At 39.8% G+C, this 24,838-nt stretch overlaps 1 protein-coding gene and 1 pseudogene across 8 annotated transcripts in view; one reads left to right on the top strand and one right to left on the bottom strand.

Moving 5' to 3' along the window:
• Ccdc88a (coiled-coil domain containing 88A) overlaps nucleotides 1–24,838 on the top strand; it is a 159,764-nt gene that overhangs the window by 38,476 nt on the left and 96,450 nt on the right. For 7 of the 8 annotated variants that reach the window (XR_012907212.1, XM_075942535.1, XM_075942534.1 and 4 more), the window contains exon 3: nucleotides 1,788–1,896. The exons of the other annotated variant lie outside the window; for it this stretch is intronic. Coding sequence is in view for 6 of the 7 variants with exons in the window: in XM_075942535.1 (XP_075798650.1) it covers nucleotides 1,788–1,896 (109 nt within the window). In the remaining variant the exon portion in view is untranslated. The remainder of the gene's footprint in view (nucleotides 1–1,787; nucleotides 1,897–24,838) is intronic. 8 annotated transcript variants of the gene reach the window in all.
• On the bottom strand, nucleotides 7,337–7,861 carry LOC142832805 (large ribosomal subunit protein eL28 pseudogene; annotated as a pseudogene).

The raw sequence follows: 24,838 nt of genomic DNA, 5'->3' as shown, positions 1-24,838 counted from the left end.
GGTTATATTTAGGGAGTAGTCTTTTGTGCCAGTGTGTTCAAGTGTACTTCCCACTTTCTCTTCTGTGAGGTTCAGTGTGGCTGGCTTTATGTTGATGTCATTGATCTATTTGGACTTGAGTTTTGTGCATGGTGATAGATATAGGTCTATTTTCATTCTTCTGCATGTTGATATCCAGTTATATTCATTTGTTGAATATGCTTTATTTTTTCTGTTTTTTTTTTTGCTTCTTTGTCAAAAATCAGGTGTTCGTAGGTGTGTGGATTGATATCTGGGTCTTCAGTTCGGTTCCATTGGTCCTCCTGTCTGTTTTTATGCCAATACCAGGCTGTTTTCAGTACTGTAGTTCTGTAGTAGAGTTTGAAGTCAGAGATAATCAAAGTTCTTTTATTGTACAATCCTATACAGGATTGCTTTGGCTATCTTGGCTTTTTTGTTGTTGTTTTTCCATATGAAGTTGAGAGTATTGTTATTTCGAGGTGTGTGAGGAATTTTCCTAGGATTATGATTAGATTTATTTTTGTCTTGCCTCCTCCACCTATGGTATTGGAGATTGACTGTCAGACCGCAACATTGTACTTTACTGTTCTTCCACACTCCAAGGCTTATAGTGGCTGTTTTAAAATAACTATCTGATACTTCTTTTTCTCATTTATTTTTTTTAAATCTTTTTATTGAGCTATATATTTTTCTCCACTCCCCTCTCTTCATCTTCCCTCCCTTTCTATACTCTCCCATGGTCTTCATGCTCCCAAGAGTGTTTTTAATGATTGCTTCCATTTTCTTGCCAGGTCATGGATTGTTTTTCATTTGTTGTATTTAGTAATTATTTTATTGTATGCTGGATATTAGGGTCATTATATTTTGTGCCAGCAACTGTTCAGCAGCAGGCTACTTTATATTGTAGACTTAGCCCTTCAATGGGTTATCAATATTGTTCTCCATGTTGTCTTGTTTGCTCTTAATAAACTCGCTCAAAGCTTATGTTCTAGCCAGAACCTTCTGCTCTTCGATCACACCCCCCCTTTTTTTTTAATATGGATGGATGTTTTGCCTGCATGCATGTCTTTGTACCATGCGTGTCCCTGGTACTCAAAGAGGCCAGAAAAAGGCATGGAATCCTCTGTGACTGGAATTACTGAGAGTTGTGAGCTACCACTGGGTGCTGAGAATCAAACCCTGGTTCTCTGGAAGAACAGCCAGTGCTTCTAACCTCTGAACCATCTCTCCAGTCCCAGTACCAATTTTCAGTTTTTCATTCTTAACCATATCATGAGTTTCTACTATAATTTTTTCTTCTTTAAAATATGTATCCCTTTGGTTTTATTTAATTTCCAAAATTTACACAAGGTTAAAGCACCAACTTCTGTCATCTACTTCATTTTTTAATTTCTGGGATGTTTCTTGATGAAATATAATTCACATTACAGTATGAGAATAAATAACCACTCAGAATAATAACCTATATTTTTTTAACCTATATTTTGAATCCTTTGTGTAAGTAGATTTATTTTAGGAGGATGGAATTAGGAGGTTATTTTTTCCAAGAATAAAAAGTGACATGACAATTAAGGACATCTGATTTTGGTTTCAGATATATTTTGCCACCAATTAAGGAATATTATATGTATTGGTATTAGAAGCACAGAATATATAAGAAAGCAATAATTTGTTTCATATCACTTATTAGCACAAACGGATGCATAATTTTAAAAATAAACTATTGTATTTTATATCTTGTTTCAATATAATTAAAAAGGTGTCCCCCCCCCCCCAATTTCTTTCAGTAATCCTAAATCGGAGAGTCAGAGAGTAAATAAAAAAGTCAACAATGATGCTTCACTTAGAATTCATAATCTATCCATTTTGGTGAAACAGATAAAATTTTATTATCAGGTAAGTGGCTGTTTTCTTTTAAATTAGTATTTTGTACACATATTTTTAAAATGATTATTAAGAACTTTCATAAATGTAATAGTTTGGTGGCCTACATGAGTTACATTTTTGATGTGTGCTTTTTTTGACACTAAGTTGGATACATATTTCAGTTGTTAATTCTGAGCATTATTTTTTTTAAATATCTGGATATTTTGCCTGCATGTATGCCTGTGTATCATGTGCATGCCTGGTGAGTATGGAGGCCAGAAGGAGACAGAGCCCCTGAAACTGGAATAACAGATGGTTGTGAACCACCATGTGGCTGCTGTGAAATGAGCCAGAATACTCAGAAAGAGCAACCAGTGCTCATAACATCTGAGCCATTTCTCTAGCCCCAAACCTTAATTCTTAATGCCACTAATGTATCACTTAAGATTGGTGTATTTGCTTTACACAAACTTTTGTTTCATAAGCAATATTTAAATGTTTATTTTAGTATGCTTTGTTCTGTTTCATGTATGAGTTATGGAGAAGTGTGCTTTTAAAATATACAAAGTTTTTTATGTAATTAAATTCTTTGTCATTTAGAAAATTTAGTTTATATGCTTCTGATTTTTTGACTTTTTTTGGAGTGCAGGTTGGTTTGGTTCGGTTTTTTGTTTGTTTGTTTGTTTGTTTGAGACAGTCTTTCTTTGTAGCCATGGCTCTCCTGGAACTTGCTTTATAGACCAGGATGGCTTTGAATTCAGAGATCTGCCTGCCTCTGCCTCCTGAGTGCAGGGGCTAAAGGCATGGCTATCAAGCCTGGCTCCAAATTTGAGTTGAATATATAAACTCAGACAAAAACAGACACCTCTCAACATGGGGCTTAAACCTACAACCCTGGGATTAGGAGTCCCATGTTCAGGACAGGGGAAGAGATTCCCCCCCACCACCACCATCAATACCTGAGGCAGGTGGGAGAACTGGCCCTAAGAGAATAAGGGCAGGAGAGCTGCCCCTGCGTCTCACATAGACAGCACAATAGATCCAGCCCCATTGGCAGAGGTTTGGGTGAGATGGAAGAGCTGTGCCCATTACTCATCTGTCATGTGGCAACATGGGTGGGGGAGAAATACCCCCACTCTATCCATCAATGCATGAGGCAGGAGGAAGAGCTGACCCTGAGGTCATATAACTGGAGAGTATAGCACTCAGGAGAGTGACCCCTATGCCACAGTTGGGCATCACAGTAGAGCTGACCCTGAAGGTGTAGGTGTGGGAGAACTAATTCTGAGGACATGAAAACAGGAGAGTTCTCCTGGACCAAGGGCCTAGCCCCTTGGTCATCACTGCAAGGGGTGGACTAGCCAAGGCAATACAGGAGAGATCACTCTGGTGATGAGGGCAAGGGAAAACTAGCAGGTTGACCAACCCTGTAACTACCCTGGCCCAGAACCAGGGTTATGTGTTGGCCCACCCCAACATCTACCCCATCTGTAATCTGCTGGAGCATGTGAAGGGACCCAAAGCTTCAGGATCTCCACAACACGGGGCAACATCAGGATAATCAAGAGGAGTCCCAGTGAGGCCCAGTATTTGATAGTGTAGCAGAAACCAGAGGCCTCAAACCAGACCTCTTTACAATAAACATTTGCAAGTAAAGATATATGGATAAAAAGGTTTTACTGTATGACTTACTATGTCACATTACAGCTTCCATAACAAGATTTGTCCTTTCTTTCTCCTAAGTTTTATTTTATTTTATTTGGTGGGGGGAGGGGAGGTTGCAAGGACAGAGGGCAGATATGAAGGGACAGGGAAATAAATGTGATGGAGATGCATGGTGTGAAAGGCACAAAGAATGAATAAAAAGAAAGTTAAAAGAGTTTCTTGCTCTACCAACTGAGGTAGATGGGCAAGTAACTTTTCTTTATAATTACCTAGTATAGCTTTATTGATTTCTCTCTTGAGCTTTTGACTATTGAGAAAGAAGAGTTGAAGTGCTACTTTAAGCTGAAGGATTTACCAAGTTTTCCTTTATATACTTTGAAGCATTATTAGTAGGTGCAGATGAACATAAAATTGTTTTGGAGAATGATGACAGAGGTTTCTTTCCCACCCGGTTCCGCAGCCATTCAGTTCTAAAGAAACACACAGAGGCTTACATTAATTATAAACTGGTTGGCTGGCCTATTAGCTCAGGCTTCTTATTAACTAACTCGTATATCCGAAAATTCTTGTCTGTGTTAGCCATGTGGCTTGGTACCTTTTATCAGTGAGGCATTCTCATCTTGCTTCCTCTGTGTCTGGGTGATGACTGCAGACTCAGCCTTCGTCTTCCCAGAATTCTATTTTGGTCACCCCACCTATACTTCCTTCCTGGTTGCTCACCTGTACTTCCTGCCTGACTACTGGCCAGTCAACATTTTATTAAACCAATAGAAGTGACAAATCTTTTCAGGGTACAAGACCATTGTTTCATAGCAGAGAACTGGATCATTGTGTCTACAATTCTCCCTGATTATTGGTTGAAGTATTCTGAGGAAAATCTTTTATTTCTTGTTTCACAATTTCATGTACGTATATACAGTGTGTCTTAATTATATCCAATTACCCTCACTTGCTATGCCCTCCCACTCCTCCTAGAAACCCCTCCCCCACCAAGTCGTTTTAGTGCTGCCTGCTGGGTGATTGATCTTGTTGGCAGCCTGTTCCTAAGTACAGTAGTGATGTCATGTCCAGAAGACTGCATTGGAGACCCTCTGGCTCTTAGTTGGGTTCTTTCTGCTCTTTCTTTCTCGGTGTTCTTGAAATTAATATTTTTATATGAAATTTGTTTCTCATCCACTCTGAAAATACTTAAGTGCTCATCATACTTAACAAAGGCCAAAGTTAGCCTGTATCTGTGTCCTTTTGTAAAATAGTGCTATAACCATGAAATAGATTAAATAATCTTTATGACTTTTAAACTCTTCTTGATTTGTATTTTTTCTCTAAAGATTTATTTATTATATGAGTGTTTGTCTGAATATATGTGTGTGCACCATGTGTGTGGGCAGGAGCCTACAGAAGCCAGAAGAGGGTGTGTTATCCTCTGGGACTGTAGTTGCAGGTAGTTGTGAACTGCCATGTGGGTGCTGGGAATGAAATTTCTGCAAAAACAGCAAGTCATCTTAACCACTGAGCCATCTCTTCAGCGTCTCTATTTTCTTCCAATTTGACAAAGTATTTTTCACATCAAACCAGTGTTTCTTTTCTTTTTTGAGACAAGGTTTCTCTGTAGCTTTGGTGCCTATCCTGGAACTAGCTCTGTAGACCAGGCTGGCCTCGAATTCATAGAGATCCGCCTGCCTCTGCCTCCCAAGTGCTGGGATTAAAGGCGTGTGCCACCACCGCCCCGGCTAAACCAGTGGTTCTTTAAACCAGGCTGCTGATTTCTTTTCTCCCATGTGAGTGTCCAGTATGCAAGGTGATCAGAAGAGGGGGGTCAGATCATTTGGAACTGGTGGTACTGATGGTTGTAAATACCATGTGAGTAATGGGAATCAAATGTAGGTCTCTGTAAAAGCAACAAGTGTAGTAATATGGAGCGGCGGGGCTGCGTCCCCAACACCCCAGCCGCCTGCTCCGGCTAGCTTATGCCCCCAAATAATTACACAGACACTGTATTATTTTAAACACTGCTTTGGCCCATTCCTATCTAGCCTCTTCTAGGCTAATTCTCACATCCCGATCAACCCATCTCTAATAATCTGTGAGCACCGGTCTTACCGGGAAGATTCTAGCCTAAGTCCATCCTGGGTCGGAGCTTCATAGCGTGCGTCTTCCCTGGAGCAGGTAGCATGGCGTCTCTCCTGCGTCTGCTCCGGAGAGGAGAGCTGTGGAGTCTGACCTCACTTCCTCTTCCTCCCGGCATTCTGTTCTGTTTACTCCTCCCACCTATCTCCTAACCAATGAGAGCCAAGCAGCTTCTTTTATTTTAACCAATGACCTTCCTCCATCAAACAAGTACTTTTAACTACTGAGCCATCTCTTCAGTCCTTTTTGATTTTTAAGACTTTAGTTTATGTGTATCCATGTTTTGCCTATATTTATGCCTGTTTAGCACATGTGTGCAGTGCCTATGGATATCAGAAAAGGGCATCATATCCCTTGGAACTAGAGTTACAGAAGGTTGTTAATTGCCATGTGGGTCCTCTGCAAGAGCAGCAAACAGTCTTAGCCACTGAGCCATCTGTCTCTTCAGCTCCTACAATTGTATATTCTTGACTAATTATCTTATAGTTTGTTGACAGTAAAGATCGTTCTCTCTTCTGATTGCTTTGACTTGATATCAACTCTTTTCAGAATTACATATTGCTATTCTTAATTGTTTCAGCTTCCACTTAATTCTCTTTTTACTTTCATTCTTTTTTGTAGCTAGAAAACAGTAGGATTTTCTTAATTCAGTAAGTTATTTTTGTGTGTGTTTGCTGTATTGTGCAGTGAGTACCACTGTCCTGTGTCCTCAGCCCTGGAACGCATCTTTTAATTTAGTTAGGACGTCTACATTTAGTTATATACTGACTTATTTGCTGACTTCTGTAAACTTGCTTTCCTCTTTGGAAAAAAAGAAACGACATCATTCTTTCTCTCTTGTTTACCTTAGAGGTTTGGTGTTTTACTGAGTTGGACATATTTTATTTTTTCCTTTTTGTCATCTGTTTCTCTCTTCTAAGTTTTATTCTTTCCTAATCTAAAAATTGTGACTTTTCTTTCCCCCTTTAACTACGTTAATTATCTTCTGCAGTGCTGGTTTAGTAGCTATGCATTGCTTTAGTCTGTGCTGCACTTACAACATTTTTATTCTGTTGATTTTAAAAGAGTCTGCTAGAATTTTATCAACACATGAAAACACTAAACCAAAAACAAATTGAAACAATGGAAAGAATATATTTAAAACATCCAGAAAAAAACAGAATAGACATATATCTACCCATCATTAACTGTGCATGTACTTGGAATAAAACCTGGAGTCAAAATAGTAACAACAGCTGATGGAGATAAAAAGAACTATTTGTTCATCAGGAAAGAAACAATTCAAGAGTAAAATATAGTTTGAACTTAGGGCATCAAAGAACATACTTTATAGAAAAAGGAAACATGAATAGAATATAAAATATTTATAGTAACAAAATGAAATTTAGGTCAAAAGCATAAAATGTGACAAATGAAGTAATTATTTAATAAAGGAGACAGTTTAACAAAGAAAAACAAGAGTCTGCTAGTTATAGTCACGTTGGTTGGCCGTTCTTTACTCTCAGCCCTTGGAATGTGTTGTGTATTTTCCTGACTAGCGTTTTCCACTGAGAGGCTTAGTGCTATTCTGATGAGTTTTCTTTTTAAGTGAACTGGTGTTTTTTCTTGCAACTTTTAAAATTGTTTCATTTTGTGGTTTTAGCATTTTAACAACATGTATTTCTTTTTCTTTTTTTTTTTCTTTCTTTCTTTTTTTTTTTTTTTTTGATGGTTGAAAAAAGTCAGTAGACTCTTTATTGCTTCTGGGGTGTAGGGCTCAGGAGCTCTTGGTGGGACGGGTCCGTTTCCTCTTCACCACCACAGGCTTCTGGCTTCGTAGGATGGCACTGGCCCTGTGGAAGGCTGCTATGCGCAGATCAGGGCGGTACTTGTTCTTTCGGATCATGTGCCTGATGCTGCTCAGGGTGGCCCGTGCATTCTTGTTGATGGTGGTCCTTACGTAAGAAGTAGCTGGTTTGCGCTGACCGGATCTGCGTTTCATGACCACCACGACCCCTTTGCCGTTGGCCGCTGACTCCACTCCCACTGTCTTGCGGTGAATCAGCCCGTTGTAGCGGAAGGAGTTGCGGGCTTTCAGATTATTGGGTTCGGTGCTGTACGTCTGCTTATTCCTCTTGATCAGGAAACTGGAGCAGTTCCGAACGACCATCCATTGCAGATGCGCAGACATGGCGGCACCTCCTCTTCTATGGCGGACGGAGACGGAAAGAAATTTCTTTTGTGTCTGATATGTTGAGGGTTCTTAATGGGTCCTGTACTTGGATATTCCCAAGATTTTCTTAGATTTGGGGAATTTTCTAGTATTAATTTTTTAAAATGTTTTGTATGCTTTTTAAGTTTGTGTTTTGACAACTTCTTGTGTATTCTTTGGATCCTCAGGATCAGTTTCTTGGTTGTGGCCTAGATGTCTTTATAGTTTTGGTTATTTTTGGTTTTTTGGAGGGTATGTGGCTGTAATATTTCCTTTTCTCTATCTTCAATCATTGACTATCTCTCATTTGGCGCTGCTAGTCAATCTGATTTTTTGTTTTATTTGATTCATTGCAATTTTCACTTCTTTACGTTTCTGGGTTCACTTCCGTTTGTTTCTTTGGTGTGTTATCCGTTTGCTTGCTGGATTTCTTATCTGTATTGCTGAGCTTGTTGTCTAGGTCCCGAATCTACTTTCATACTTTACTCATCAGTTTGTGTGACGTCTCTTTGAGGTTATTGATCAGTTTTAAACTAGACTGTTGTGTTGTTTTACATTTCAACCATTTCTGTATCTTTTAATTCATTCAATGATATTTTATTGTGAATTTTCTTTTTAAAACTTTTTTTTCATTTTTAGACAGGCTCTCACTATGTAGATTACTCTGAAGCTCATTATGTAGGCCATGCTGACCTCAGACTCATAGAGATTCTTCTGCCTTTCCTTTAGAGTGCTGGGGTAGAGCCATGGGCCTTCACACATGTCCCCTAAGCTTGAACTTATACAGGAGGGGGCCTGTTGCTTTTCTCATGTTTAAATTGCAAACATGAAAATTTGCAATTTATACCTTTGTCAGGTATGTTATGTCTTTACTAAGGATTCATCTTAGGCGGAAACGTTCTCTCACATGCTTAATTCCTGTTGCATCTCAGAAAGGAGAAAACAAACTGCCTCAACTGCAGACACAGCAAGACAAAGCATATGCACAGAAATAAAAATTAACTATAAATGATATACCACTAAATGCTGTAGATAAGAAAATGGGAAAATTCATGTTAATTATGAAGTTTATAACTAGGATAAAAGTAATAGTAAATGTGTAAACTAAAGGATGCTGTCAGGAAAAGAATGAATGAAAAAGGAAGGCAAAATGAGACAAAAAAAGAAAGACAGAATTTTTAAGCACAAGATGAAAAGAAGTAACAGAACAAATGTGATTAAGTAAATCTACAAAAAGGATTAGAAATAAGATCATAGATAAATTGTTTTTAAAAAATAATATAAGAGGTAAAAATAATTCTTTTTTATCAGCATGTGCACTTTATTGAATCCACTGTGGATAGATGTATGAAGGTAACATTTGCATATGTGTAGAGTAAGAAAGAATTATGGGGTAGGCAGCTCTGGACTGTGTAGCACAGGGCAGGACTGAATCCAAAATGTGGAATTCTTTGTGAAAAGGCTTGAAAGACTGCCACAGAGGTAGTGGAGACAATAATGGTACAGATAGAGACCAGTAGGATGCTGAAGATCAGGGAACTGATATTCACACATTTGCCAGTGGAGGCATAGGTCTGGGCTCCAATCACATGGCCCATCATCTTGCTGTCCTTGGTCTTCACAGATTAGGCATAGGCAACGAAACCCAGGCAACAGATATTCAAAAAGAGTTCATTGAGCAGGGACCAGACGACATGGTCAGGCACAGAGACATTTCTGGGCATGTTGATCACATCTGAGTTATGGGATTATCCCAGTTCAGTCTCCCCATACTCCTCTTTGATTGTCTCATAGCTTGGGAATTATGGCTCATGGTATTGACTCGAATAATCTCCTTGTCTGGTGGATGGCTGCTGCTACCTTCCCTGGCCAGTAAGAATAATTCTAAGAATAATAAAACATGTTTAAAAAATAGACCAAATAGTTCAAAGAAATGACAAAGAATTGAGGCACTTTGCTCTGAATACTTGAAAGGAACCTGCCTCTTTTTATTACCCTGATTTTTATTATTTATTTATTTACTTAATTTTTAATGCATAGAGTCTTCTATAACTTTGCTATCTTACTAAAAATTTCTTCACTTTCTTGTTTTCTAGTGTTCATACCTGGTTTGGGTTTTGAGGTAATACTACTTTCTTAGAAAAAGTCTGGAAGTGTTTCCAGATATTTTGTGGCATCCCTTTATGTTGGCCAAATGATACCAAGACCAAGGTCTTGAGACATCTTGAGTTTCTAAGTCTCATTAATAAAATAATTCAAGAATGGATTCAATGGGAAGTGCCAGTAAAATTAAAAGTTTAAAAGAAATACACTCTAAGACAGGCAAGCTGCAGATTTCAGCTGCTGCACAGAAGATACTAGAAGAGAGAAAGAAAACACATACAGAGGTAGCCACACAGTGAGAAATGTGTATGTGAGTGCTTTAGAATAAAAAATTGAAGACTGAAATATTAGGAAATCCCAAAGTGTTGTGGAGCACATATGTAGAACAGAGAAAGACAAAAAGGAAATATTACACTTTTCTGAGTTATAAGAAGAATAGGTCCAAGTCATTTGGTTGTGCTCTTTAAGAGACTGCACCTTAGGGGGCATGAATTCTGAGAAGGTAAAGAGGGTTAGTTATTCCACCTATCTCTTCAGCATGGCTTATGGTGAACCTGCTTCCTTAGTGATCTCCACATAGACCAGAGGTTGATTAGAAGTAGTTTTTTCCTAATGGCCTTTATTGCTACTCTAATGGAAACACTCCTTCCTTTTCTATTTTATGAAATAATTTGTTCTTTAATGATCTAGTAATATTCAACAGTGACCATGCACTAAGCTTAAAAAATAAAAACAAAGACAACTATTACTTTTTCAGTATCAGTTCTTGGTGTAGGTCTACTTATGTTTTTTATACCTCCTCTTGGTTTAATTTTAGTAGATCATCAGTGCCAAGAAATGTATCCTTTTTTTCCTAGGTTTTGCAATTTGTCAGAATATAAATTTTCAAAGTCTTCTCTAATAATCTATATTTTATTTCTCTCATAATGTCCCCCTTTTCATCTCTCAGTTTACTTATTTTGGGTCATCTCTTGAAATTTTATTTTAAAATTAGCTAGTTAAGCAGTAGATTTTCTTACTGCTTTTTCGTAAGTTTTGGTTGACCATCTTCTCCATCTCCAGACCTTATTCCCAGCTTAAACCTTTCCAACCCAGATTTATTCCCTTTCACTTTTATATCACATGTCTTCTACTTACCAGCTAACCCCATCCAAATCTTTTCCCCCGTCATGTACTTCTTTTTACTTTCCAGGTTTCTATTGCACTTATTCCCATATAAATACACATATATAATAATTAGAAGCTAGGATCCACATATGAGAGAGGACATGTAGTATTTGTCTTCATGGGCCTAGGTTATATCCCTTAAATATAACCTCTTGCTGTTTCATCCATTTTCCTTTAGATTCCTTAATTTTATTTTTTCTTTATGAATAAATAAAATTCCATTGTGTATATGTACCATGTTTGCATTATCTCTTTATCAGTTGATCGAAATATAGATACCATTTTCTGGCTGTTGTGAATAACATCTCAGTAAACATGGATCCAAGTATATATGTTAGGATATAGAATCGTATGGGTATATACCTCAACGTCACATAGTTGAATCATATGGTAGTTCTGTTTTTAGTTCTCTTGGTACCTTGTAATATTTGCATCAGTCCCATAATCAATAACTAAGGGTTCCCTTCTCCACACATCCTCTCCAGCACTTGTCATTCAGTTTTCTGGTGACAGCCATTTTGACTGGAGTAATATGGTGTATCAGTTACTTTTCTGAGCTGTGCTGGCTAGTTTTATGTCAACTTAACACAAGTTATAATCATCTGAAAGAAAAAACTCAGTTGAGAAACTCCCTCCATAAGATAGGGCTACAGGCAAGCCTGTATGGCAGTGGTTCTCAACCTTTGGGAGATATCCTATATATCAGATATTTACATTATGACTCATAACAGTAGCAAAATTACAATTATGAAGTAGAAACGAATAATTTTATCACTGAGGGTCACCACAACATGAGAAACTGTATGTAATTAGTGATTTTATGGGGACAGTCCTTTGTGGGTGGGGACACCCTTAGACTGGTGGACCTGGGTTCTTAAGAAAATAGACTGAGCAAGCTATAGGGAGTAAGTCAATACGCACCATTCCTCCATGGCCCCTGCATCAGCACCTGCCTCTAAGATCCTGCCCTGCTTGAATTCTTGCCCTGACTTCCTCCAGTGATAGCCTTTGTTGTGAAAGTGTAAGCCAAATAAAGCCTTTTCTCTCTATCTTGCTTTTTGTCACGGTGTTTTCATCATGGTAATAGTAATCCTAACTAGGATAGTTGCTGTGATAAAATATCATCACTAAGACAAGTTAAAGAAGAAGTTTATTTTGTCTTATGCTTCCAGAAAGATAACAGTCCTTCATGACTGGGAAGCATGGCAGTAAGCCACAGGGATGACAACAGAGCAGGAAGCTGAGAAATCATATCTATTACTGCATGCACAAAACAGAGCCAACTGGAAGTAGGATTTTATTTATTTATTTATTTAAGTTTTTTGAGATGGGGTTCTTTTGTAGCTGTAGAGCCTGTCCTGGAACTAGTTCTTGTAGACCAGGCTGGCCTCTAACTAACAGAGATCCACCTGCCTCTGCCTCCTGAGTGCTGGAATTAAAGGTATGCGCCACCATCACCCAGCTGGAAGTAGGGTTTTAAAACCTACCCCAAGTGACATACTTTCTTCAGCAAGGTTGCACCTCCTAAATCTTCCCATACAGCACAAAATGCCTGAGTATTAAGGGGACATTCTTATTTCTCTTCTGGAGCATGGATTATATCCCTTAACATAATTTCCATCTGTTTTTTACTGGGAAATACAAATATTCTTACCTGTGACTAATTAAAACTCCATGTGTACATGTGTGACATCTGCTGACAACATCTGGGTTGGCTCCTTTCCTCACTCTATCGAATAAAGCAGCAGTGAACATGGATGATAGTAAGATATAGGATCCTTTGGGTATATATCTGTATATGCTACAATGCTACAACTGGGTTATATGGTAATTCTGTTCAGCTTTTTAAGAAACCTCCATGCTGAGTGGTGCTAGTATACACCTTTAAATCCCAGCACTTGGGAGGCAAGTGGATCTCTGAGTTCGAGGCCAGCCTAGCTTTCTACATAGTGGGTTCAAGGCAATCGAGACTACACAAAGAAAGCCTGTCTAAAAACTCTCCACAATGATTTCCATAACAGTGCACTAGTTGCCACTCTAACTAATTGTGAATAAGGTTTTATTCTGTCTCCATATCCCTGCCACTGTGTGCTGCCACATAGTAAGGTATTTAAAGCTAAGGGTGTTAGACATTTTTGAAAATATCTCTTGTATTTTTTCTTTTGAGAATTCTCGGTTCAGTTTTATGTTTCTTGTATAGTCTAGATACTGATGTATAACTGGCAAAGATTTCCCTCCCATTCTGTACATTATCTGTTCACCCCTCTTCCTTTGCTGTTCAGAAGTTTACTTCATGAGACTCCATTTGCCGTATAGTCTACGTAACTACAGCTGCGCCCAGAAATTCCTCACCTTTGTGATGTGGTACAGTGCTTCTTTCTGCTTTCCTCCAGCAGCTTTCTCTGTTTGTTTGAAGTAGATTTCTGTGTAGGGCAACAGATAAGAAGCCGGTTTTATTCTACCTTTGTGTTTCTAGTTTTTTCCCCAGTAACATTTGTTGGAAAAATAGAGACTGTCTTTTCTCTAGTGAGTTTTTGACATCTTTGGAGGGAAAAACCAAAACATCAAACTGTGTGGGTTTATGTTTGTCTTTTATTCTGATTCAGTCTGATTATATCTGCTTTTGTGCCTGTGCCATGCTGCTTTTTATTCCTGTGCTTCTATAGTATAACTTGAAATCAAGTATGGTGATTCATTGGTTTCATAGGTTTCTTTGCTTCCAAATTAATTTTACAATTTTTTTCTATTTCTACGAGAATAGCATGGGTGTTTTGATGGAGGTTGTATTTAATCTGTATAAGGCTTCTGGAAATATAGCCATTTCACAGTATTGATTCTTATAACCAGCATTGAGAGTTTTTTCCCTCTTTCTAGTGTCTTCTTCAATTCTTTTCTTTAAGTATTTTAAAGTTTTCGTTGTAGTGGCATTTTACCACTTGATTACGTTTATTTTAAGGTATTTTATTTGTTCTGTTTGAATGGGATTGTTTTTTTGATTTCTTCCTCAGCCTGCTTACTATATATATATTGGAAGGCTACATGCTCTGTTTGGTTTTGTTTTTGAATGAGCATGAATGCATTGATAATTTTTAAAATTATGTTTATATTTATATTACATGTGTAAGTGTTGTGCCTGCATGTATGTCTGTACACTGTGTGCTTGTCTGATGTCCTGTGGTGGTCATAAGAGAGCATCTGTTCCCTGGAACTGAAGTTACAGATGGTTGTGAGCTGCCATGTGGGTGCTGGGAATTGAACCCAGGCCCAGTTCTTTTAACCACTGAGTCATCTTTCCAGCCCTATGTGTATATTTTATATCCTTCTACTTTGCTGAAAGTTTTTTACTGTTGTTTAAATATCAGATTAGTTGATTTTTTTTAAAGGTTTATTTCTGTGTGGTATGGGTGTGTGTGGGTGTGTGTGGGGTGTGTGAGTGCAGTATGGAATGGAATGAGTGTATGTTGCTGAGTGCGGTGTGGATGCCCGCAGAGGATAGAAGAGAATGTCTCATTTTTCTGGAGCTGGAATTGTAAGCAGTTGTAAACTTCCATTTGCGTGGTGGGAAGGAACTAAACTTGGGTCTTCTGAAAGAGTGGCAAGAGCTCCAAACTTCTGAGCCATCTTTCTGATCCTTGCTGAAAGTTTTTACAAGTTCCAAGGTTTTTTTTATTGTAGTGTATTATGTATACAATTATGTTATCTTCAAATAAAAATACTTGGTTACCCTTTCATTTTGTGTTCCTTTTGTTTGTGTGCCTCTCATGTCTTGCTGTATATAAAATTTCCAGCATTATACTGAGTAAGAGTGTATCAAGTGGACACTTTCTTTCTCCTTATTTGGTAGCGATACCCTGTTATTTTTCCCCCTCCATTTAATATGATATTTATGTTTGTCACAAATATTCTTGATTATGCTGAGATTTATCTTCTATTCTGAGTTTCTTCAGGCTTGCTTGTTTGTTTTCAAAAGCCATCTATCAAGATGGCCAGTAGGACTGTAAGATGACTTAGTGGTTAGAGCACTTGCTGCTCTTGCAGAGTACCTGGGTTCACTTCTCAACACCCACTAGGTACTTTCACCTGTCTGTAACTCCAGTTCCAGGAGATCCAGTGCCCTGGTCTGGCCTCCTCAGGCACTAGGCACCCAGTTGGTGCCTTACATACGTGTAAGCAAACACTTACATGTATGAAATAAAATTAAAATAAATAAATCTTTAAAAAAATGATTTAAAGAGATTTCTGTCCTTGAGTCTATGTGGTATATATTACATTTAGTGGTTTGAGTTTGTTGAACCATCTCTGTGTCCCTTGAATTAAGATCATAATGAATGATTTTTTTTCTATTTGTTGAGATTTTTTGCAGTCTTCTTCACTAGGGATTTTATCCTAGTTTGTTTTCTAATCTATAGTAAAACCCATAATCGAAACCAACTTGTGGAATAAAGGGTTTGTTTGGCTTACACGTCCACATTTATAGTCCATCATTGAGAGAAGTTAGGGCAGGAACTCTATCAGGAATCTGGAGGCAGGAACTCAAACAAAGCTTGTTCTTCTTTATTCAGCCCACTACCTGCCCAAAGGTGGCACTGTCCATGGTGACCTAAGTCCTCTCACATCCACCATTCATAGTATTGTTTTTAAAATGTCACAGGGGCTGGAGAGATGGCTCGGGCATTAAAGGCTAGGCTCACAACCAAAAATATAAAAATGCCACAGACTGTCCTATACCCATCAAATCTTCCAGAGTTTTGGGTAGTGGGGACCAAACTCAGGTCCTCTGTAAGAGCTAACCACATCCGCCTTAGGGCTGCTACTGTTGCATCCTATGGGTGAGGCATGTTTTATTTTCATTTATTTATTTTTGGTTTCCTTTTTATTTTTTAGGCCAATCGGATAGAGGTGTTTTCTCAGTCGAGGTTCCTGCTTCCCCAATATAGCATTTTCTCACTAGGTCACTTCTCAGGGACTTTGGGTGTTTTGAGAGTGAAGTAGTGGATTCCTTGTTCGGAGCTGGCCTGCTATCTTACCCTCAAACCCTGGTGCTTCACATTATCTTCCAAATAGAGCTACTGTTTATATCTGGTAGACAGTTAAAACATCTTTCGTAGAGTCTTTTGAAAAGGTATATGAACTTTAGCTGATACATGTTTGTGTATAGATAAAAATAAACTAACATTTTTATATAAAATTTAATAGTACCAACTAAAGATATTAAGGATGAAGTTACTTTCTATATCCTTTGAGATGCATGCAGTGTTTTTATTACTATAATGATTTCCAGAGTTTTTTTATAATATTTTATATTTTTTTTATTTCTCAAAATCATTTGGACTGTCTTTATGCCAGAATTGAATCTTTTTTCCAGGGAAATTTTACTTTTAATAGCCTTAGAAATGCTCATATTTTCTACATTTGAGGACTTGCATGTCTTCAAAAATTTCAACATTCCACATTTACTAATACTCTTCACTCTTTTTTTTTTTTGAGACAGGGTTTCTCAGTAGCTTTGAGCTCCATCCTCTACACCAGGTTGGCCTCGAACTCACAGAGATCCGCCTAACTCTGCCTCCTGAGTGCTGGGATTAAAGGCATGTGCCACCACCACCGAGCCTACTAATACTTTTCATTCCTGCTTTATTTTTGTGTTTTTTTTATTGATAAAGGAAGAATAAAGAAAGAAAAAAACAAATTTCCACCTCCTCTCAGCCTCCCCTTTCCCTCGCCCTCCTCCCACTCTTCTCCCCCTCCTTCCACTCTTCTCCCCCTCCTCCCACCCCTCTCCCCTTCCCCCCACTCCTCTCCCCCTCCCTCTCCAGTCCAAAGAGCAGTCAGGGTTCCCTACCCTGTGGTAAGTCCTAGGTCCTCCCCCCTCCGTCCATATCTAGGAAGGTGAACATCCAAACTGGCTAGGCTCCCACCAAGCCAGCAGATTGCATAGGATCAAAACTACGTGCCATTGTCCTTGGCGTCTCATCAGCCCTCATTGTTCGTCATGATCAGAGAGTTCAGTTTTATCCCATGGTTTTTTTGGTAATAGTCCAGCTGGCCTTGGTGAGCTCCCAGTAGATCAGCTCCACTGTCTCAGTGGGTGGGTGCACCCCTCGTGGTCCCGACTTCTTTGCTCATGTTCTCCCTCCTTCTGCTCCTCATTGGGACCTTGGGAACTCAGTCCAGTGCTCCAGTGTGGGTCTCTGTCTCTATCTCCATCCATCGCCAGATGAAAGTTCTAAGATGATATGCAAGATATTCGTCAGTATTGCACTAGGATGGGGTCATTTCAGGTTCCCTATCCTCAGCTGCCCAAGGAACTAACTGGGGACCTCAGCTTGGGCACCTGGGAGCCCCTCTAGGGTCAATTCTCCTGCCCACCCTAAAGTGGGTCCCTTAACTAAGAATTGTGGTTCCGTGCTCCCCTATCCAACCTTCCTTTATCCCGATCCTCCTGTTTCCCCAAGTCCCCCCTCCTTCCCTTCTACCTTTTCTCTCCCCATCTCCCCTTACCCCCTTCCCACCCCACCCCCAAGATCCCACTTTTCTCCCCGGCAATTCTACTTCCCTTATCCAAGAGGATAACGATATGTTTTTCCTTGTGTTCACCTTCTTACTTAGCTTCTTTAGGTTCACCAATTGTAGATCTGTGACCCCTATTTATGGCTAGAAACCAATTATGAGTGAGTACATCCCATGTTCTTCTTTTTGGGTCTGGGATACCTCACTCAGGATAGTGTTTTCTATTTCCATCCATTTGCATGCAAAATTCGAGAAGTCATTGTTTTTTACCGCAGCGTAGTACTCTAGTGTGTATATATTCCATACTTTCTTCATCCATTCTTCCATTGAAGGGCATCTAGGTTGTTTCCAGGTTCTGGCTATTACAAATAATACTGCTATGAACATAGTTGAACAAATGCTTTTGGCATGTGATAGAGCATCTCTTGGGTAAATTCCCAAGAGTGGTATTGCTGGGTCCAGGGGTAGGTTGATCCCGAATTTTCTGAGAAACCGAAACACTGACTTCCACAGTGGTTGCACACGATTGCATTCCCACCAGCAATGGATGAGGGTACCCCTTCCTCCACAGCCTCTCCAGCAAAGGCTATCCTTGGTGTTTTTGACTTTAGCCATTCTGACAGGTGTAAGATGGTATCTCAAAGTTGTTTTGATTTGCATTTCCCTGATTGCTAAGGAAGTTGAGCACGACCTTAAGTATCTTTTGGCCATTTGAAGTTCTTCTGTTGAGAATTCTCTGTTCAGTTCAGTGCCCCATTTTTTAATTGGGTTAATTAGCATTTTAAAGTCTAGTTTCCTGAGTTCTCTATATATTTTGGAGATCAGACCTTTGTCTGTTGCGGGGTTGGTGAAGATCTTCTCCCAGTCAGTAGGTTGCCTTTGTGTCTTAGTGACAGTGTCCTTTGCTTTACAGAAGCTTCTCAGTTTTAGTAGGTCCCATTTATTCAATGTTGCCCTTAATGCCTGTGTTTCTGGGGTTATACCTAAGAAGCGATCACCTGTGCCCATCTGTTGTAGGGTATTTCCCACTTTCTCTTCTATCAGGTTCAGTGTTTTCGGGCTGATAATGAGGTCTTTAATCCATTTGGACTTGAGTTTTGTGCACGGTGATAGATATGGGTCTATTTTCATTCTTCTACAGGTTGACATCCAGTTGTGCCAGCACCATTTGTTGAAGATGCTTTCTTTCTTCCATTGTATACTTTTAGCTCCTTTATCGAAAATGAGGTGTTCATAGGTTTGTGGGGTAAAATCCGGGTCTTCTATACGATTCCATTGGTCGACTTCTCTGTTTTTATGCCAGTACCACCCTGTTTTCATTACTGTAGCTCTGTAATAGAGTTTGAAGTCAGGGATGGTAATGCCTCCAGAAGATCCTTTATTGTATAGGATTGTTTTGGCTATCCTGGGTTTTTTGTTTTTCCATATAAAGTTGATTATTGTCCTCTCCATATCTGTGAAGAATTTTGATGGGATCTTGATGGGGATTGCATTGAATCTATAAATTGCCTTAGGTAGAATTGCCATTTTTACTATGTTGATCCTCCCAATCCAAGAGCAAGGGATGTCCATCCATTTTTTGGTATCCTCATCAATTTCTTTCTTCAATGCCTTAAAGTTCTTGTCAAATAGATCTTTCACTTCCTTGGTTAGATTTACCCCAAGATATTTTATGCTGTTTGTGGCTATCGTGAATGGAGAAGCTTCTCTGATTTCCCTCTCTGCTTCCATATCCTTTGTGTATAAGAGGGCGACTGATTTTTTGGAGTTGATCTTGTATCCTGCCACATTACTAAAGCTGTTTATCAGCTGTAAAAGTTCTTTGGTGGAGTTTTGGGGGTCGCTTATGTACACTATCATATCATCTGCGAATAACGAAAGTTTAACTTCTTCCTTTCCAATTCGAATCCCCTTGATCCCATTATGTTGTCTTATTGTATTGCTAGAACTTCCAGCACTATATTGAAGAGGTATGGCGAAAGTGGACAGCCTTGTCGTGTTCCTGAGTTAAGCGGGATGGCTTTGAGTTTCTCTCCGTTTAATTTGATGTTAGCTGTCGGCTTGCTGTATATAGCTTTTATTATATTTAGGTATGACCCTTGTATCCCTAATCTCTCCAAGACTTTTAACATAAATGGATGTTGAATTTTGTCGAATGCTTTTTCAGCATCTAATGAAATGATCATATGGTTTTTTTCTTTCAGTTTATTTATATGATGGATTACATTGATAGATTTTCGTATGTTGAACCAGCCCTGCATCTCCGGAATGAAGCCTACTTGATCATAATGGATAATTTTTCGGATGTGTTCTTGGATTCGGTTTGCCAGTATTTTGTTGAGGATTTTGGCATCGATATTCATGAGTGAGATCGGCCTGTAATTCTCTTTCCTGGTTGAGTCTTTGTGTGGTTTTGGTATCAGAGTAACTGTAGCTTCATAAAAGGAATTTGGTAATGACCCTTCTGTTTCTATATTGTGAAATACATTAAGGAGTATAGGTATTAGGTCTTCTTGGAAGTTCTGGTAGAATTCCGCATTGAAACCATCTGGTCCTGGGCTTTTTTTGGTAGGGAGGTTTTTGATAACCTCTTCTAATTCTTCGCGACTAACAGGTCTATTTAGATTGTTCACCTGGTCCTGATTTAACTTTGGTAAATGATATTTATCTAAGAAAGTATCCATTTCCTTTACATTTTCCAGTTTTGTGGCATATAGGCTTTTGTAGTAAGATCTAATGATTCTCTGAATTTCCTCTGTGTCTGTGGTTATGTCCCCCTTTTCATTTCTGATCTTATTAATTTGCAAATTCTCTCTCTGCCGTTTGATTAGTTTGGATAGGGGTTTGTCAATCTTGTTGATTTTCTCCAGGAACCAGCTTTTTGTTTCATTGATTCTTTGGATTGTTCTCTGTGTTTCTATTTTATTGATTTCAGCCCTCAGTTTGATTATTTCCAGTCTCCTACTCCTCCTAGGTGAGTCTGCTTCTTTTTTTTTCTAGAGCTTTCAGGTGGGCTGTTAAGTCTCCAATGTGAGCTTTCTCTGTTTTCTTTAAGTGGGCACTTAGTGCTATGAACTTTCCTCTTAGGACTGATTTCATAGTGTCCCATAAGTTTGAGTATGTTGTTTCTTTATTTTCATTGAATTCCAGGAAGACTTTAATTTCTTTCTTTATTTCTTCCTTAATCCAGGTATGGTTCAGTAGTTGACTGTTCAGTTTCCATGACTTTGTGGGCTTTCCGGGGGTAGCCTTGTTGTTGAATTCTAACTTTAATCCATGGTGATCTGATAAGACACAGGTGGTTAGTAATACTTTTTTTGTAACTGTGGATGTTTGCTTTGTTACCGACTATGTGGTCGATTTTCGAGAAGGTTCCTTGAGCTGCAGAGAAGAAGGTGTATTCTTTCCTATTTGGGTGGAATGTTCTATAGATGTCTGTTAAGTCCATTTGTTTCATTACCTCCATTAATTGTCTTATTTCTCTGTTAGGTTTCTGTCTGATTGACCTGTCCATTGGTGAGAGAGGAGTGTTGAAGTCTCCTACTATTAGAGTGTGCGGTTTGATGGCTGCCTTGAATTTTAGCAATGTTTCTTTTATGTACGTGGGTGCTTTTATATTAGGGGCATAGATGTTCAGGATTGAGACTTCATCCTGATGAACTGTTCCTGTTATGAATATAAAATGCCCCTCTCCATCTCTTCTGATTGATTTAAGTTTGAAGTCAACTTTGTTAGAGATTAGTATGGCCACACCTGCTTGTTTCTTAGGTCCATTTGCTTGATAGGCCTTTTCCCAACCCTTTACTCTGAGTAGGTGCCTGTCTTTGTGGTTGAGGTGTGTTTCTTGTAAACAGCAGAATGTTGGATCCTGTTTTCTTATCCAATCTCTTAGCCTGTGCCTTTTTATAGGTGAGTTGAGACCATTGACATTAAGTGATATTAATGACCAGTGGTTGTTAACTCCGGTCATTTTTTTTTAGTCGTAGAGTTTGTGTGTATCCCTTCTTTGGTTTGTGTTGGTGAAGGGTCTCTAGATGTCTGAGTTATTGTGGTCATTATTGGATTCCTTGGTTAGTGATTTTCCTTCTATTACTTTCTGTAAGGCTGGATTTGTGGCTGCATATTGTTTGAATTTGTTTTTATCCTGGAAAATTTTATTTTCTCCATTTATAGTGAACGAAAGCTTGGCTGGGTATAGTAATCTGGGCTTGCATCCATGGTCTCTCAGTTTCTGCAGTACATCTATCCAGGACCTTCTGGCTTTCATGGTTTCCATGGAAAAGTCAGGTGTAAGTCTGATAGGTTTACCTTTGTAAGTAATTTGGCCTTTTTCCTTTGCCGCTCTTAATATTTTTTCCTTATTCTGAATGCTTTGTGTTTTGATAATTATATGGCGAGGGGATGGTTTTTTTTTGATCCAGCCTATTCGGTGTTCTGTATGCTTCTTGCACCTTCATAGGTATATCTTTCTTTAAGTAGGGAAAGTTTTCTTCTATAATTTTATTAAATATATTTTCTGGACCATTGAGCTGCACTTCTTCTCCTTCTTCTACTCCTATTATTCTTAGGTTTGGTCTTTTTATTGTGTCCCATATTTCCTGAATGTTTTGTGATGAGAGTTTGTTGGACTTGCTGTTTTCTTTGATCATAGTGTTTATTTTCTCTATGGTATCTTCAGAATCTGAGAGTCTTCTATCTCTTGTATTCTGCTGGTTATGCTTGTTTCTGTAGTCTCTATTCGTTTACCTAGATTTTCCATGTCCAGCCTGCCCTCTGTTTGTGTTTTCTTCTTTGCCTCTATTTCAGTTTTCAAGTCTTGAACTGTTTCCATTATCTGTTTGATTGTTTTTCCTTGGTTTTCTAGGGTATCATTCACTGATTTATTCAATTCTTCAAACTTTCTGTTATATTTCTCATCCATTTCTATAAGGGCGTTTTTTACATGCTGTTTAAGGGCGTCAATCACTTTCATGAAGTCAATCTTTTCTCCTTCTTGATTAAGGTGTTCATGTCCTTCCGTTGTGAGGTCGCTGGATTCTGGTGGCTTCATGTTGTTTTTCAGTTTGTTGGGCGAATTCTTGCCTTGGCGTCTGCCCATCTCTTCTTCCAAATACTCCCTTATGGGTTTTCTTTTACCAGATCAGGTCTCCTTGCCTACCCAACGCGGCCTCCCCAATGTTGGCTCTCCTGGCACCAAGGGATCAGGTCTCCGTGCCCAACCCTGGCTCGTCCCAACGCTGGTTCTCCCCAACGCTGGTTCTCCTGGGGCCGAGAGATCAGGCCTCCGTGCTGGTTGGGCAGCTCGCAAACAAAGCGCCTACTCTCCTTGGTGCAGGCAGGCCACAGAAACAAAGGCAGTGGAGCCCGCCCGGGCGCCCGGAGGACTGGGACCCAGCTCCCAATGCCACGCACCAAAAGAGGGCGGGGGGGGGGGGCCGCCCAAGTGGGGAGGGCTCTGGACGGAAGCTGGGTGGGCCAGGAAGAAAGAGGCAGTATCCAGGGAATAGAGGTCCTGCAGAGAGCCCAAGAAAGACAGGAGGCCAAGGGACCCCCGAGATCCCTGTCCCTGGCTGGCGCCGCGGGCCAGAAACTCACCCCAAAGCTGGTTCTCCTGGGGCCGAGAGATCAGGCCTCCGTGCTGGTTGGGCAGCTCGCAAACAAAGCGCCTACTCTCCTTGGTGCAGGCAGGCCACAGAAACAAAGGCAGTGGAGCCCGCCCGGGCGCCCGGAGGACTGGGACCCAGCTCCCAATGCCACGCACCAAAAGAGGGCGGAGGGGGGGGACCCAAGTGGGGAGGGCTCTGGACGGAAGCTGGGTGGGCCAGGAAGAAAGAGGCAGTATCCAGGGAATAGAGGTCCTGCAGAGAGCCCAAGAAAGACAGGAGGCCAAGGGACCCCCGAGATCCCCGTCCCTGGCTGGCGCCGCGGGCCAGAAACTCACCCCAAAGCTGGTTCTCCTGGGGCCGAGAGATCAGGCCTCCGTGCTGGTTGGGCAGCTCGCAAACAAAGCGCCTACTCTCCTTGGTGCAGGCAGGCCACAGAAACAAAGGCAGTGGAGCCCGCCCGGGCGCCCGCCCGGAGGACTGGGACCCAGCTCCCAATGCCTCGCACCAAAAGAGGGCGGGGGCCCAAGTGTGGAGGGCTCTGGACGGAAGCTGGGTGGGCCAGGAAGAAAGAGGCAGTAACCAGGGAATAGAGGTCCTGCAGAGAGCCCAAGAAAGACAGGAGGCCAAGGGACCCCCGAGATCCCCGTTATTTTTGTTTTTTTATATTTAAAATTTTTATTTATGTGTATATGAGTGCCACATTGTGCAGATGTCTCTGTAGCCAGAATAGGGAAACCCTTGGATAGTTAGAGGTAGTTGTGAGGTACCTGAAGTCGTGCTGGGATCTAAACTCAGGTCCTCTGAATAAAGAGCACATCAACCTCTGAGCCATCTCTCCAGCCCTTCTTGCTTTATTTTTATCTGTAGCACTCACGACCTAAAGTATGTGTTTATTATTTTGTTTACTCTTATTAAAATGTATGCTCCCTCAGAGCTGGTGATTGCTTAGAATAATATATGACAAATAGTGAGCCTTCAGTATTTGTTGAACAAATGCTTCAATTTTCTAAAATATTTCTCTTTCAGGTATATTGCAGTTTTTACCTTTTCATCAATTTTATAGGCTTATCACATATATCAAATCAAAATTATCTTAACTAGTTCATTTATATGTTGTCCTTGCTCTGTTTTATGATCTTCTTAGTAAAGTCATGTTTATCTTGTGTTCATTTCCATATCCTTGCCCCGGTTTCTTTAATACCTTGATATGACAATCTTTAGAGTTAGGTGAAATTCTACAGGCCTGGGAATAACACAATAAAGGATTAATTATGGTAGTACTTTTATATCTTTCTTGGGGGGGTATTTTTTGGGGGGGTTGTTTTGTTTTGTTTTGAGACTTGGTCTCTATGTAACCTTGGTGTTCCTGGATCTTACTATGTAGACCTGGTATGCTTTGAGCTCAATGCTCTGCCTGCCTCTGCTGAGTGCTGAGTTAAAGGTATACATCACCACTACTAGCTTGGAACTCTTAGTGTAGGCCAGGTTGGCCTTCAACTTGCAGCGCTCCTCTGACCTCAAGTTCTGGGGTCGCAGGCATGTGACACCATTGCAGCTTATATGTTGTATATGTTTGAAAATACTACTTGTAAGACTAGATTAG

This window comes from Microtus pennsylvanicus, chromosome 12 (genome assembly GCF_037038515.1).
Source record: "Microtus pennsylvanicus isolate mMicPen1 chromosome 12, mMicPen1.hap1, whole genome shotgun sequence".
In the NCBI taxonomy this organism is placed as follows: domain Eukaryota; kingdom Metazoa; phylum Chordata; class Mammalia; order Rodentia; family Cricetidae; genus Microtus; species Microtus pennsylvanicus.
This window is presented reverse-complemented; position numbering and strand designations above follow the sequence as displayed.